This window comes from Meleagris gallopavo, chromosome 6 (genome assembly GCF_905368555.1).
Source record: "Meleagris gallopavo chromosome 6, MGAL_WU_HG_1.1, whole genome shotgun sequence".
Taxonomy (NCBI): Eukaryota; Metazoa; Chordata; class Aves; order Galliformes; family Phasianidae; genus Meleagris; species Meleagris gallopavo.
The window spans coordinates 19,839,138-19,852,143 of NC_139409.1; the positions used below are offsets into that span (position 1 = coordinate 19,839,138).

General features: G+C 39.9%; 1 protein-coding gene across 3 annotated transcripts in view; it reads left to right on the top strand.

Moving 5' to 3' along the window:
- Window positions 1-13,006, top strand: part of RSU1 (Ras suppressor protein 1) — a 97,581-nt gene that overhangs the window by 25,855 nt on the left and 58,720 nt on the right. For all 3 annotated transcript variants that reach the window (XR_014884224.1, XM_085227338.1, XM_085227337.1), the window contains exons 6-7: window positions 1,409-1,491; window positions 1,764-1,878. Coding sequence is in view for 2 of the 3 variants with exons in the window: in XM_085227338.1 (XP_085083464.1) it covers window positions 1,409-1,491; window positions 1,764-1,878 (198 nt within the window). In the remaining variant the exon portion in view is untranslated. The remainder of the gene's footprint in view (window positions 1-1,408; window positions 1,492-1,763; window positions 1,879-13,006) is intronic.

Sequence of the window (13,006 nt, forward strand, 5' to 3'; positions counted from 1 at the left end):
AAAAACTCTACAAATCTTTGTGATATGGTGCTTTGCTTTCTGCAGTTGAAATATATTTGATGGAGACCAAACTCTAACAGACTTTCTGTTATTTATGTTTTTCGTCTTTGAATACCTCCTGAATATTTCTACACAGTTCAACAATATTTATCACTGATATACAGTTACCTGACATCTTTGGACATGAGAAGACTTACTTATTTTTCTTCTGAGTAATATTTCCCTTGTCCCCATGCTCAGTTCAAACACTGTGTAGACTCTCAAGCTCCAGAGGAGAATACATTGTTTTGCAAAGCAACTGTTTTATGTTGACTCTGGAAACAATTGTTTGTGATGGTTAATTATGGAAACAGTTTTAACAGCTTGGGGGTGTTGAAGTGATCAATATGTTAAAAACATTCAAAAAACATGCTAAGGTTACAAGGTTTGGCAGACATAGCAGAAATGAGCTGATCTTTGCTCATGTTAGAAAATATGCTCACATAGTTAAAGATATTGTAATGCATATGTGCAGAAGGTTGCCTAAGCAACTTGAATTCTGGCACTTTCTGGCTTTCAGTGATTCTGCTGCTACCTTACCAGTCTTTTCTGGGTACTAAGCTAAAGCAGCTTCAAGATCAGTGCATTAACTAGCAAGAGTGATAAATGAGGGGAGAGGAAGGGATGCTGCAGTCTGAAACAGATTTTGTGGTTGTAACCTGACGAAATTTATAAGTAAGCTTTATTAAAAATGGTTGCATATAATGAAATAAAAGGAGGAGGAATAAAGTGCATGGAGAATCAGAATCTCCTCTCTCTTCATGAGTTTCCATTTTAATTTTTTCTTTTTTTCAAAAACCTGTCAAGTATGCTTATTCGGTATACAAAGTTGTGCTAGGTTGTCTCATTTTTTTCTCCTGTGTATTTCATGCGTACCTGTGTAAATTACAAATTATACAATTTGAGCCTGCCATATTACTCCCTTTTAAGAATTCTTTCTGAGCCTTATTCTGTGCTTTCTATAGAGCTCAGTATAGATGTGTATTTGTCCATAAACTCAGCTGATTTTTTTGTTTGTCTAGGATGCGGATTGGTGTGATAAATAAGAATCGGGATAATAAAGAGTAATGACTCTATTCTGACAGCTGAGCATTGAGACTGTATGCCAGAACCTGCCACAGTCTACTATTGTAGAAATTGTTAATTGTGTCAGTCCTCTTGAATATAGATGTTTTCCTGAACTCACCAACAATGTAATAAGCCAGTAAATCTAAGTTTGACCTGCTTGTTATTATCGTGAGCCCTGGGTATGTCAAAGGCTTTTCACCAAGTCAGGGTTATTAATCAAACCTGACTCCCTTTTATTGATTAGACCTCAAATGGTTGGGTTATATGCCACCCTGTTTATATATTGCTATTTAATTTGCAGCCACCCTGCGTGCACTCTATCTAAGTGACAACGATTTTGAAATCCTGCCGCCAGATATTGGGAAGCTCACAAAGTTGCAGATAGTAAGTAATTTATCTAAATTCTTGGAAAATCAATTCACTTTTGCAATGCTTGTAGGAATAGAATCTAGTCAATTTGAGAAGTAGTAGAGTGTGTTTTCAGGAATAGACCACTAAACCTGGAACTGTTTCTTGTTCATCAGCAGACACTTGTAAATAAATTGAAAGAATTGAGTGTTCAGAAGCGGGGGGAGGCAAGATAGAGTATAGTGTTCAGTTTTAGGCTGCTTTAGGCTAACCAAAAATTGTTCTGACTTCTTTATGTTCACTCTTAGCTGAGTCTTAGAGACAATGACCTGATATCACTGCCTAAAGAAATTGGGGAGCTCACTCAGCTTAAGGAACTTCATATCCAGGGAAATCGTCTTACTGTGTTGCCCCCAGAACTAGGTAAGATCGTGAATTATCATTTATTTATTTGAATAATAGCAATAACAATGCACTGTATTTCCTCTGAAACGAAGCCTGTTGTTAAACCCTTAAGAAATTATTGTGCTAAAGTTATAATTGTTGTTAAATACTTGCTTTCCCCCAAAGAAATACTCTCTTTCATATCTACTGGATTTTCAGGAAGGGCAGAAGCCGTTGCTTGTTTTATTTTATTAGATTGTATTCTTTGAGTATTAGTAGACCTGACTGCCAGTTCTGCTTTTTATAATATATCGTAAATACAGGATCTGTTAAACTGTTATTTTCTCTGTCTGGATTTTGAAAACGCTATTTGGATCAGCCACAATTATGTTGAACAGTATAAGTGGCTTATTTGTGACTGTTCTTGTAAAGTTTGATCAACTTGAAGAAAATATTAGCTAAATCAGAGGATTTTTCAATTCTCTCTTTCAGTGGCCTGCAGTAGTAAGTTAAGAACTTTTAAAGCAGTGGAGCTGGTTGATGACGTACTTTGAATTTGCATTATTGGCCATTTGTAGTTATGATTATTTCATATACAGCAACTCCTTTTGACCTAGAAGGTAGAATTTTTCTTTGAAACTAAGTATTGATTTTGATGAATTTGCATTGCCATATTCCCTTTTATGTGAGTGGCGAAGGGAAAGTGGATGTTTATTTTGATTCTGATAATTTATTTACCAAAATTTTGTGCCTTTAGCAATGTAGCAGACATGATCTATCCTTTTTTTTTTTTTTTTTTTTTCCTTGGTGGATGAAAGCTGCTTTTTTTCTATAGATTCAGATTTTTTTCCATGACTCCGAGGTATAGCCTTAGCTTTTGGTTTGTCGTATTTATAATGTCCCTTTCAACTGCAGTAATGTTTTAGACATGTGCAGTATCTGTACATTTCTGTAGATTCCTAAGTTACAGCCTTGCTTTTTTTTCCGGAAAGTGGAAATTAAATGCTGAACTGAGTCTAACCACCTTCTGTGGCTAACTGAATACTCTCAACATGCTGCTGCCTTACAAGCATGACAGCAAATTCATTTTAAATGGTTTTACTGTCATTGTCCAAACTAAATGGAAACGCTTAAAACAAAATTTCTGATGTTTGTTTTGCACTGATCTGCACAATTTCAAATAGATAAGGGAAGCATTTTTCCTTTCTAGTTAACATTTGTTTGCATTCTAGAACACTATTGCAGTTTGGTAGGAAAAGGGCTTGTAATTTTGACCTACCTGGTCCAGGCAAGATGCATTGACACAGCTTGTCATCTCTGTTCTTTATTATTCAGCTGCTCTTCTATAGACTATATTTCTCTGCCATGCATGAATTTCCCAGTGTTTCATCTTATGGTCTTGCTTAGGATCCTCATTCATGATTGGTTGACCTAATTTGTATTGCAGTTTATACCACACATATTACTAGAATTATATAAAATACCTAAAATAACACACATTTTGTGATATATTTCCAGAGAACGTTGCTCTGAAGTCTAGAAGAAATGCTCTGCTTGTTTGTTAGACATTTAAGCAAACATTTAGGGAATGGGGTTTGATAAATAGGACACCAAATGGGCTTTGGAGCTGGTCTTTGAGTTAAGGTAGAAGCTAATGAGTCTGCTGAATGGCTGGAAGTAACCTCGGGTCTGCAGCCCTGTTTGCCCTTTTGCAAATAAGGACAATTTAGAGAAGCATTCCTTTGTGGATGGTTTTAAAATATACTGATGAAAGGTGGTGTTAAACCCTTATGAATGGACTACTAATTCCGTAGGTGCCATTTGTGGGGAAAAAAAAAACTACTTCCTGTGTTCTCCCTCCTACATTTTTAAAATTGAATTATAATGTAAGAATTATCCAAATACTTTGTGCAGTGCATGTTGGATAAATAGCTGTTCAATGAGCAGGTCCTATTTCATTAATTGGAGGCACTGCTGGTCCGTTTAAAGTAAACAGTCTTTCCTCTCTCATTATCGCTTTCTTAATTAAAGGTTCTGAAGGCTTGTGACTGCCTTATGAGTGTTAGTAGCTCGGGCAGTGGTGGACAACAGTGACTCATTAGCTGTTCATTTACCAGGGAGATGGGCACAATATAAACAGCCAAATAAACCGGCTTTTCTGGATGAGGAGGAGAGGGAATATCTAAAAGGTAATGAAAGTGAGTGCAGAGGAAGACATGGATGGTAAGGCAGGTATGAGAAAAGTCCATACTCTGGCAGTGGGGTCAATGTTTTGGAACTGAGATAGCAATAGATAAACCTGTGTTGTCTGTGCTAATTCCACCTGAGGTGACTGAATGCGTCATGAGTCAGTCAGGGCTGGAGCCTGTCTGCGTTGCCCTGGTCTGCACATAGCAGTGGTCCTCCTGTTAACCTGAGGAAAGGATTCTTGTCTCGGAGGAAGTGAGGAGGCTAAACGTTGTATTGGTGCTCGTGGTGAGGATGCTTGTCTGTAAATACAGTATGTGTGGATGATGAATGCAGGAAATGGCCGGGAGTTGGTGGGTGGAATTCACAGCTTGTTTTTATCATTTGTCTCTCAAAACCCCGTTCATGAGGAATGGTGGTGGGCAGTCATATATAAACTTTAAAGAGGCGCTGGCATTTTTTTCCCTAGCATTTAAAAGGTTATGTGCTGCATTGTGAGACAAATAAATCATGATTCACTGCAACAACAGAGTTGCAGTCAGTTACATAAATCGCCAAGGAAGCACTAAATCTGTCACTTTGTGTATTCTGACCATTTAACAATTGGAATAGTGTTTGGGAAGAAAGCTGAATAGAAAGAAGAACCACATACAGTGGCAGATGCAATTAGTAAGATCAATGAGAGCATTTTAAGTCCATTGTATGGACCTGTATCTGAGTTTCTTAGCAGAGTCAGCGGTGTAAGATTAAGTATGTGATGCGCAACTATTCACAAAGCTGTAGCCAAATGTAAATAGCTGCCCCATGTGTGCAACTTATCACTAGGTTTGTGTTTTTGATGTGAAAACAAATGGTGTGATTTTCAAAACACATATTCCAGCGTTGGCTGTGTTGATCAGCATGCTGCCAACACGTGTGAACACATGCAGAGTTCTCTCTTATTTTGACATAGGGGAAGTACAGTGTTTTCTAAGGATCTACGTTTAATTATCAACTTAATGTTGGAATCAATTACTTTTAAGTCTTCAATACAATTCTAGTTGATGAAATGATTTCCTCGAGTAATGGGTTGCAGTGATAGGAATAGTTAAGTGGAAGGCATGCTTGAGAAGTAGGAAACTCATCCCTTTAAAACAGCCATGCAAACTTGAGGGGGACAGTAGTCATTCTTCCTTTTATGGAGGGTAAAACATTTCTATAAATTAAATCTGTGTCTCAGAGCGGTTAAGTAATTCTTTCATCATTTCTTTAATTTCAAAGGGCTGAATTATCTTCTTTGAATAAAGGACTGGCTTTAAATAGAAAGTTCAAGGAATCCTTAGGCTTTTGAAATGGCTGGAATTTATGAATTACGCAAAGTAGTTGCTGCAGTTATTTGCTCAAGTTAATATTAATTGAAATAGCAGTTTACTTAGGTAATTATAACAGGCATGTGCAAGCATAAGAATCACTTATTTCACAAAAGATATTTCTTTTCTAAATATTCTTTGGGTAAGCACCACACTTTTCTTCCTCCAGTATCAGTGACCGCTGCACTGTACCTGTGTTGCAGCACTATTCACATCTGCACATGGCAGGTTGTGACACTTGCTGGAAGCTCAGTGCCTCGGGCTCTGGACACTGGCTCTGAGTGCTGGAACACCTAATGGATACCTTGCCAATTGGAAAAAAAACAGATCTGCTTCTACTTTGAGGACTAAGGCTAGAGTGGTGTGAAATAATGAGAAGCTTTAATAAACTTAGCAGCGGATAAACAAAAGAACTTATTTTCCAGGATGGCCAATAGGACAGTTATTACTAGTTAAGGAACAATAGAAAAATGTACTTAACAAGATAGGTTGTAGTCAAATTATTTATGAGGACAATGTTTTACAGAATTTCTGAATGCTGTTGTTGTATTTCTCATTTCAGGCTTAGTTTAAGCTTAAAAATAAACATAAATAGATTTTATAGTTGAATGTTAGTTGAATAGTTGAATGGTTCCATGTCTCACTTGGTGAGTATTGAGGCATATGGGAAGAACTCTGCAAAGCTCCATTATATCCACAAAGATGTTTGAAAGATATTTTCTGTAGCCCATCTGCTAGGCTTACACCACAGGTATTCATTTCCTTACACTACTTTAATTCTTACCCAACTTCCAGAATTCAAATTTCATCTTATATTAGTTTTAAAAATAGGCAAATCCTACTGTCACTTCTCAGATGACTACAGTGAGTGTGTGTAGCCTTTTCTCATGTTGATTGCATTATGATTCCAAGTATCATCAGCATAAAACGATGTTTCTATCAGCAAATAATTGTATCTTTTCTATGGGAACTGTAGTAACAGTACTGTACCTGGAGCCAGTCACAGCTATGGTGGTGGTGGTGGTTGTTGCTGTTAAACATTCTTTTTATGCTTTTCATAGCACCTAAAATTGGGTTCATTCTGCTGAATACTGTGCAAGCTATGTTTAAATGGAAGTTTTGAAGGTACAGTGAATCCTTTTTGAATTTATATTAACTAGATTTTGGTCTGATAGGGACCCTTCTGTGAGAGAATGCTTTGTTGAATTCTTGTGTAATTGAGAATCCCCTGGGAGTCTGAAGTTGGTAAAATATGCAACATATTTCAAAATAAATTGGGATGCTGATCCTCTAAGCCTGTAATTCTTCCTGTTCTGTTGAAGCATCTCTGATGTTTAACTGCTTCAATATCACGTTAATTCTCTTTATTCCAAACCCCATCTGTGGTGCGTTGTCTCTTGGATTTTCAGCTGACACGTTGGGAGCCTGCTGCAGTGACTATTGGTGTGCTCCTTGAGATCCCCATCAGCACTGTGTGTTTGTTACAAGGAGCAATGAAGTAAATGGTATTTCCAGCTGTTTCACCTTTCAAAGAAGTTCCAAGTTCTTATTGGTTCTCTAGCCAGGGGTCTCTCTTGTATTAGAAATGTTGGAGAAATGAATCTAGCGTGGCCAGAAGTCATTTGGAGTGACACTAGAAAGAATATAGAAAACACTTGGAAATAATTTCTTGGATTTTTGTCAGAATGCTGTTTCTTCTCTGCTTCCCTGCACCACCCACACAGTGCCATGAGCCCGGTTGCCTTGGTACCTGCGCTTGCAGGCTGCACACGGTGGGGCTTTGGCTGCTGATGCAGCGAGGTTTGTTGTGTGGTGGTTTGAGCTGTTAGTGCAGCCTGTGGGCTGAGGGCAGAGCCTTGTGCACTGGGCTGGATGAGGTCCTGCTTGGTTGGTGGCTGTCAACTGTGAATGTTACTATTGCTTATTGTTTGTACTTGTCATCCTGCTGATGTCAGATTTGTTGTAGGGAGCGATGGTAGAAATTGCCAGGGCTTCATCCAGGTGAGTTAACCAGTCTTCCTCTGACTTGGATATGGAACTGTGGATTTTCCAGATTAGGTCTATATTCCTGCTGTACTTAAGACTTGAAATGTTGATTAAGGGAGAAGTTTGATATTTCATACATTCTCTTGTTTTCCTAGGCTTCATCTTCAATTCTAACACATTCTTGAATGAAAGTCTCCTACTGTTACCTTCTCCATTATGCTTTGCTATAATGATTCTGGCTGACCTTTGTTATTTTGTTGGAATTTCATGTAAATATCTCAGAAGACAGAGTGAATTCAATCCTGTGAAAGGTTGAGATGCTTGAGAGTAAAATCCTCTTCTCTTAGCATTATGAAAGCAGTGGCTGAAGCAGTACTATTTGGCCTCGTTTCACCTCACCTTGACTTCAAGGGTAAAGAATTCAAGATGTAATGTCTGCTTTTGCTTTGTTTTTCTCGCTCTCTCTCCTCAAAGGAAGAGGAGAAAAGAAAGTATGATGGAAAAGGGGTCAATTGGGATAATGACGGGGGGGATTGCTCACCCATTACTATTACAGACAAACAGACTAAACTTAGGGGGTTTTATATAAATTATTGCCTGCTAATAACAGTACAGGAGTGAGAACTAAAGGGAACTAAAAACACCTTGCACTCATCCACCCTCTTCTACCTCCTCCACCTTCTTCAGCACAGGAAACGAGGAATGGGGCTCCAGTCAGTCTATTCTGCTTTGTCTTTGGTGCTCTTTCATAATCTAGCCCCTGTTCCATGTGGGGTCCTTCCTACAGGATACAGTCCTTCCTGATCCCACATGGGCTTCGAGCACTGCTCCAGCACAGCTCCATACCACAGGGCCTGCCCTTCAGGCACTGCTCCAGCACTGTCCCCACAGGCAGCAGCTCCCCCAGCCCTCCTGCCCCACCACAGGCTGCACCCCACAATCTGCAACTCTGTCCTGAATCTGTTCCTGCGGGCGCTCTTTGTGGGCTGCAGCTCCTTGAGGCATCATCTACTGCTGCTGTGTGGACTCCTCCATGGCTGCACGTGGACATCTGCTCCTTTTGGTACCCATGGGCTGCAGGGAACTTCTGCTCTGCACCTGGAGCACCTCCTGCCCTACTTCTGCACTGACCTTGGTGCCTGCAGGTACTGTAAGGAGAAAGCACAGTCTTTCTCACTTGTAGAAAGACAAGCTGCAGTATTGGGGAACTGAGGCAGTCCAGAACAGAAATGAAGAATGCATTTTAACAAAGTGATGAGCTGTTTGAACAAAACACCAGTGGCAGAATCTCCATCTCCTAGTGGTTTTCAGACCACGTGTTTTTCTGTTTGAACTGTCTTTGTTAAACACTTCAGTTCCTGAGCTGATGCAGGAATAGCTGGGCAAAGCTCAACTGTTAGATGTATTCAAGAGAAAATTCAAGAGATGTTCTAATCTCTGAACTCATTATTGGAAATTTTCACTTGAGTCTCAAAACTCAGAATAATGTGATGTGATCATGTCTGTACTCTTGTTTTCTGTTCCTGAAAGTAACTGTAGAATTGAGGATGGGCTTAGGCTTCAGAGTCTGCCTTTCGTATTGTTCATTCAGACTTCTCCTGGGGCTTCCCGTCTTACACTCGCAAGCAAGGCTTCAGCATTCCCATCTGAGTGGTCAGAAACGCAGCCAGAGGAAAACTTCCATCCTGCTTCTGTCTGACAGATGCTGTGAAGAACGTTTGGCTTACTAGCATGTACTTGATCTGACTTGTTATTTGAGACTTGAACCTGTTTTCCCTGTTAAGTAAAACAGACAACTTCTGTCCAAACAAAATCAGCACCAATACTATTTCAGGGTTGTCTGATGTGCTGATGACTCCACGTGATACTGTTGGAGCTGCTTTGGTAAAATAACTTACAGGCCAGAGGACAAAAATGTTGCTGGGATTAATTTTCTGGAAGCTTCTGTCTAGGTTTAGGTTTACTAGTTGTTTTCTTTTAGTCCATAGTATCTCAATAAATGAATGTGTATTCTCAACGATATCATGGAGCTTAAATTTGTTATCATACTATTTTCATGATAATTTTATCTGATGCCAAAGACTACTGAGTCGCACTTTGCTTATGTACAAGTCTTTCCTGTGCTGTGTGTCTCCTTGCTTGCTCCCTTATAAGCACCGTTTAAGTCTACTCTCTTCTGTTACTCCTTCAAAAGTGATAGGCATCTTCAAAGCAGAGATGATCTTCCCTTTTATAGGGATGATACGAGTTAATGATCCACAGCTTACATGCGCTTAAGACTTGTGTAAAAAATCATTTGCTTTTGTTAACATTCGTTCTATGGCATAGGAATCTGTTTTTTTTTTTAAACATGGAATTTAACTCAGTATTAATTGCTTAGGTATCATTTTTATGATAAAATAGTCATGACATTTCTTCCACCCCCACACTTGAACCAATCTCTCTCTCTCTGCAGAGGGAAAGCACATGCCACAAAAGTAATAAAAAATTATAAGCCCTGTAGTGTAAAGCAAATCTAAAACAATCCAGGACAGACATATTTTTACATACAACTTAAGTTTAAATTTATTATAGTAGACTGATCCCTTGCTTAGCCTTTAATAAAACAGGATTCAAGGGTATTTATATCTAAATAAAGAAATTAATTTTATTTTAGTCCTCCTGTCCTATTGTATGACACTGAAAGAGTAAGATCTTTGTGTTGTAAAGGGAAAGAACATTTAAATTGCAATCTTAAGAGGAATAACTGAAATGAATGTATTACTGCTCGAGGACTCTCCCGGAGGTTGGTACTGTAAAGTCTAAGCTGGAAGTGAGGCGGAGTATCAGTAGGAACCAGAAGGGAAACAGAGCAGTATACAGGCCCCAAATTATTTCAGCTGGAATTCTATTGATTTTAATGAAGCTCCACTAGGGATGAATTTAAACCACTACAAAGAAGCGTTGATCTGGCATTTTACAGCTAGGATCGTGCTTCTTATGCTGAATGCCAATGCTCACTTTTCAAATGTCAGAGTTGTTTAATTACTTTATTTCACCTTTTAATTTTTGAAAGTATTTAAAGTGTTGCCAAGGGGCGTTGGAGTGGAAAGGACAAGTCAGTTGCCTTCATTCTTTTCCACTTTGTTTGTACTGAAGTAATGCCTATGTATACTAATCATACCTTACCGTACTCTAAATATACATCAATTAGGTAAATATTATACATCGGATATACCATACATCACAAGAGGATGAGGGACTTACAGTTGAATATAAGGGGCGCTTGCAGCCTAGATCTAATGGACAGGAGGAGCCTGGTAAGTCTGGAGACACCCTTAGGGTGATATGTTGCATTATCGCTGGGTCTGACACTTACTTTCTGCAAACAAGACTGGGGGAGGCAACATTTTATCTGCTTTTATGAGCTCTTCTGGCCTTTGCAGGCAGTAGAACAAAATATGAGTGTTCACACAAAGTACTTTTATTTCAGCAGCACTGAGGAAAATAACAACAAACATTAACTAACGTGCTTGAGATCACACGCAGGGTAGATTTATTGAGAGAAGAGCAGGGGAAGTGTAGCTGCCTTTTCCTTGAAACGTCACCCAGGAGGGTGTGTGCTTGAGTCCATTATAAAGAAATACAGTTGTTGTTTACTAGTTATACCAAATTGTATTAATGATAAATGGATTGTTTTTGATAAGGTGATGCGAATGGAAAAAAACACACCAATAATGACCAGTGCAGTCTCCAACTCCTAAAATACTTTGATTGAATCTTCAGTGCTGGATTTTTACTAGAGGCAATCCTGTCTTTTGCTTACTGAAAATATCAGAGGGATTTGATGTGATCTGTGTGGCAGAACAGTATATAAAGTTCTGTAAAGCCTGGAGGCAGAGTGCTGCTGCTCCTGGACACTGTGCATAAAGGCACATCTGCCACATCTCTTTCCCTGGCCCATGGATCTTACGCCTCAGGGATAGAGTAAGGGTATTTCTTAGCACAGTGCTGCCATAAAACAACAACAACAAAAAAACATATTTAGGCAAGTGGTTTGGAGGGAACACATCTGTGAGGTGTCCAGCTGCACAGCATGGCTCGACTGTGCCCATGTTGGAGCTGTTTCTGCAGGCAGATTCAGGCTCTGCCTCGTGCTGCCTTGCATTGGCAGTGGTGCAGCTCACAGGTAATTTGGCTGGATACACAGAAAGCATGCCAGGACATGTCCTCTTCTGAGATGTGACCAGTGACATATTCTTATCCTATGTTTCACTATTTAATTGTGAGGTTTCTTTGTTCTCCATTTATTTGACTTGTGGCAGGAGTGGTGGGCTTCATTCTTCACCCAGTACTGCTAAGGTGGGACAAGCTCTCTCTACCACACCTAATTTTTTGCTCCTCATTGCCTACAGGGATTTTCAGATAGAAGTTTGGTGTTGTATGAAGAGAGTTCAGAATATTCAGTGCCTCATTCTTCTTCCTTTCTTATGGACAGCCCTCCTTTATTCCTTCTGTGGAAGAACACCTGGTCTCTCGTGATGGCTTGCCCCAGAGACAGAAGGGTGGTTACATTTCACAGTACAATGCTTCATTAAATTATTCTATAAGCCCTTTGGGTGAGGTGCCAGCTACCCCGCACACTGGCTGCCAGCTCCCCAACCAACTGCTCCTGATGGAGGTGCAGAGCTACCTCCTGAGCTTGGAGAGCTGGGTCTGAGTCTAGTGTTGAGGGTGCTCCAGTACTGTCCATAGTATGATTAATGTTATCCTTGTGAGAGGTATAATACCTCTTGCTGCCCCCGCTATCTTCTGGGGCAAACAGAAGGCAGAGAGAAATGAAGAGATTGCTTTGACGTGGAGGTCGACAGTTCATTTTGCTTGAGCAGATCTCTTTTTGCTGTAGGGTTTCTTTGACTTTAGTAGAATAGTATTTATTTCAATTAATTACATTTAAATGGGCATGTGGTATTTAGGATTAGAAGTGGGCGCGCTTCCCATGGAGATGGGAAACATACGGCAGCATTCCTTGGACTGTACATTTCTGAAACAGCTTGGGGCTTCAGAATTCCGCTAAGAAACTTGCTGCTGAGGTTTTGGGAGTGTGTTGCTTGTTCTTGTAAGCTACGTTAAATTTGACGCATAACGGGGTCAGATTTTTCTCCATGATTTTAACTACTTTTGCTAGCTGTACACAGATGCATCATTTCATCTTGACGAAGTACTTACTGAGCTCTAATTATAAGCGAGTGCTTACAGCGTTCATGTTGTTGGAGAGAAGCGTGTGTGATTTTTTTTGCAGGCAATAAAATGGAAAATCCAATTTGCTGTTGCAAAGTACGCCTCTGAGTGATGCATGATCTTCATAGCAGTGGTGGTCAGAGGGCTGCTGCTCATTGCAGCGCGGCCGCTCTCCCTGGAGGCCTGTGCCTTACAACTGAGTTGAGAGCATTGAGGCTGTCTTCAGCCAGCCTGAACAGATTCCTGCACCCCACCTTCTAGCTTATTAGATCCTCGTTGTCACAATGCTTAATCCTGCTTCCTGATCCTTGCTACAACACCAGGGCTGCACGTCCCATAATAAAGGAGATGGGTGTGAGGCCCCTAACTGGGTGCACTGGAGCATGAGGCAGTTAGGGCAATTGCTGCTGACTGACAGGGTGAGA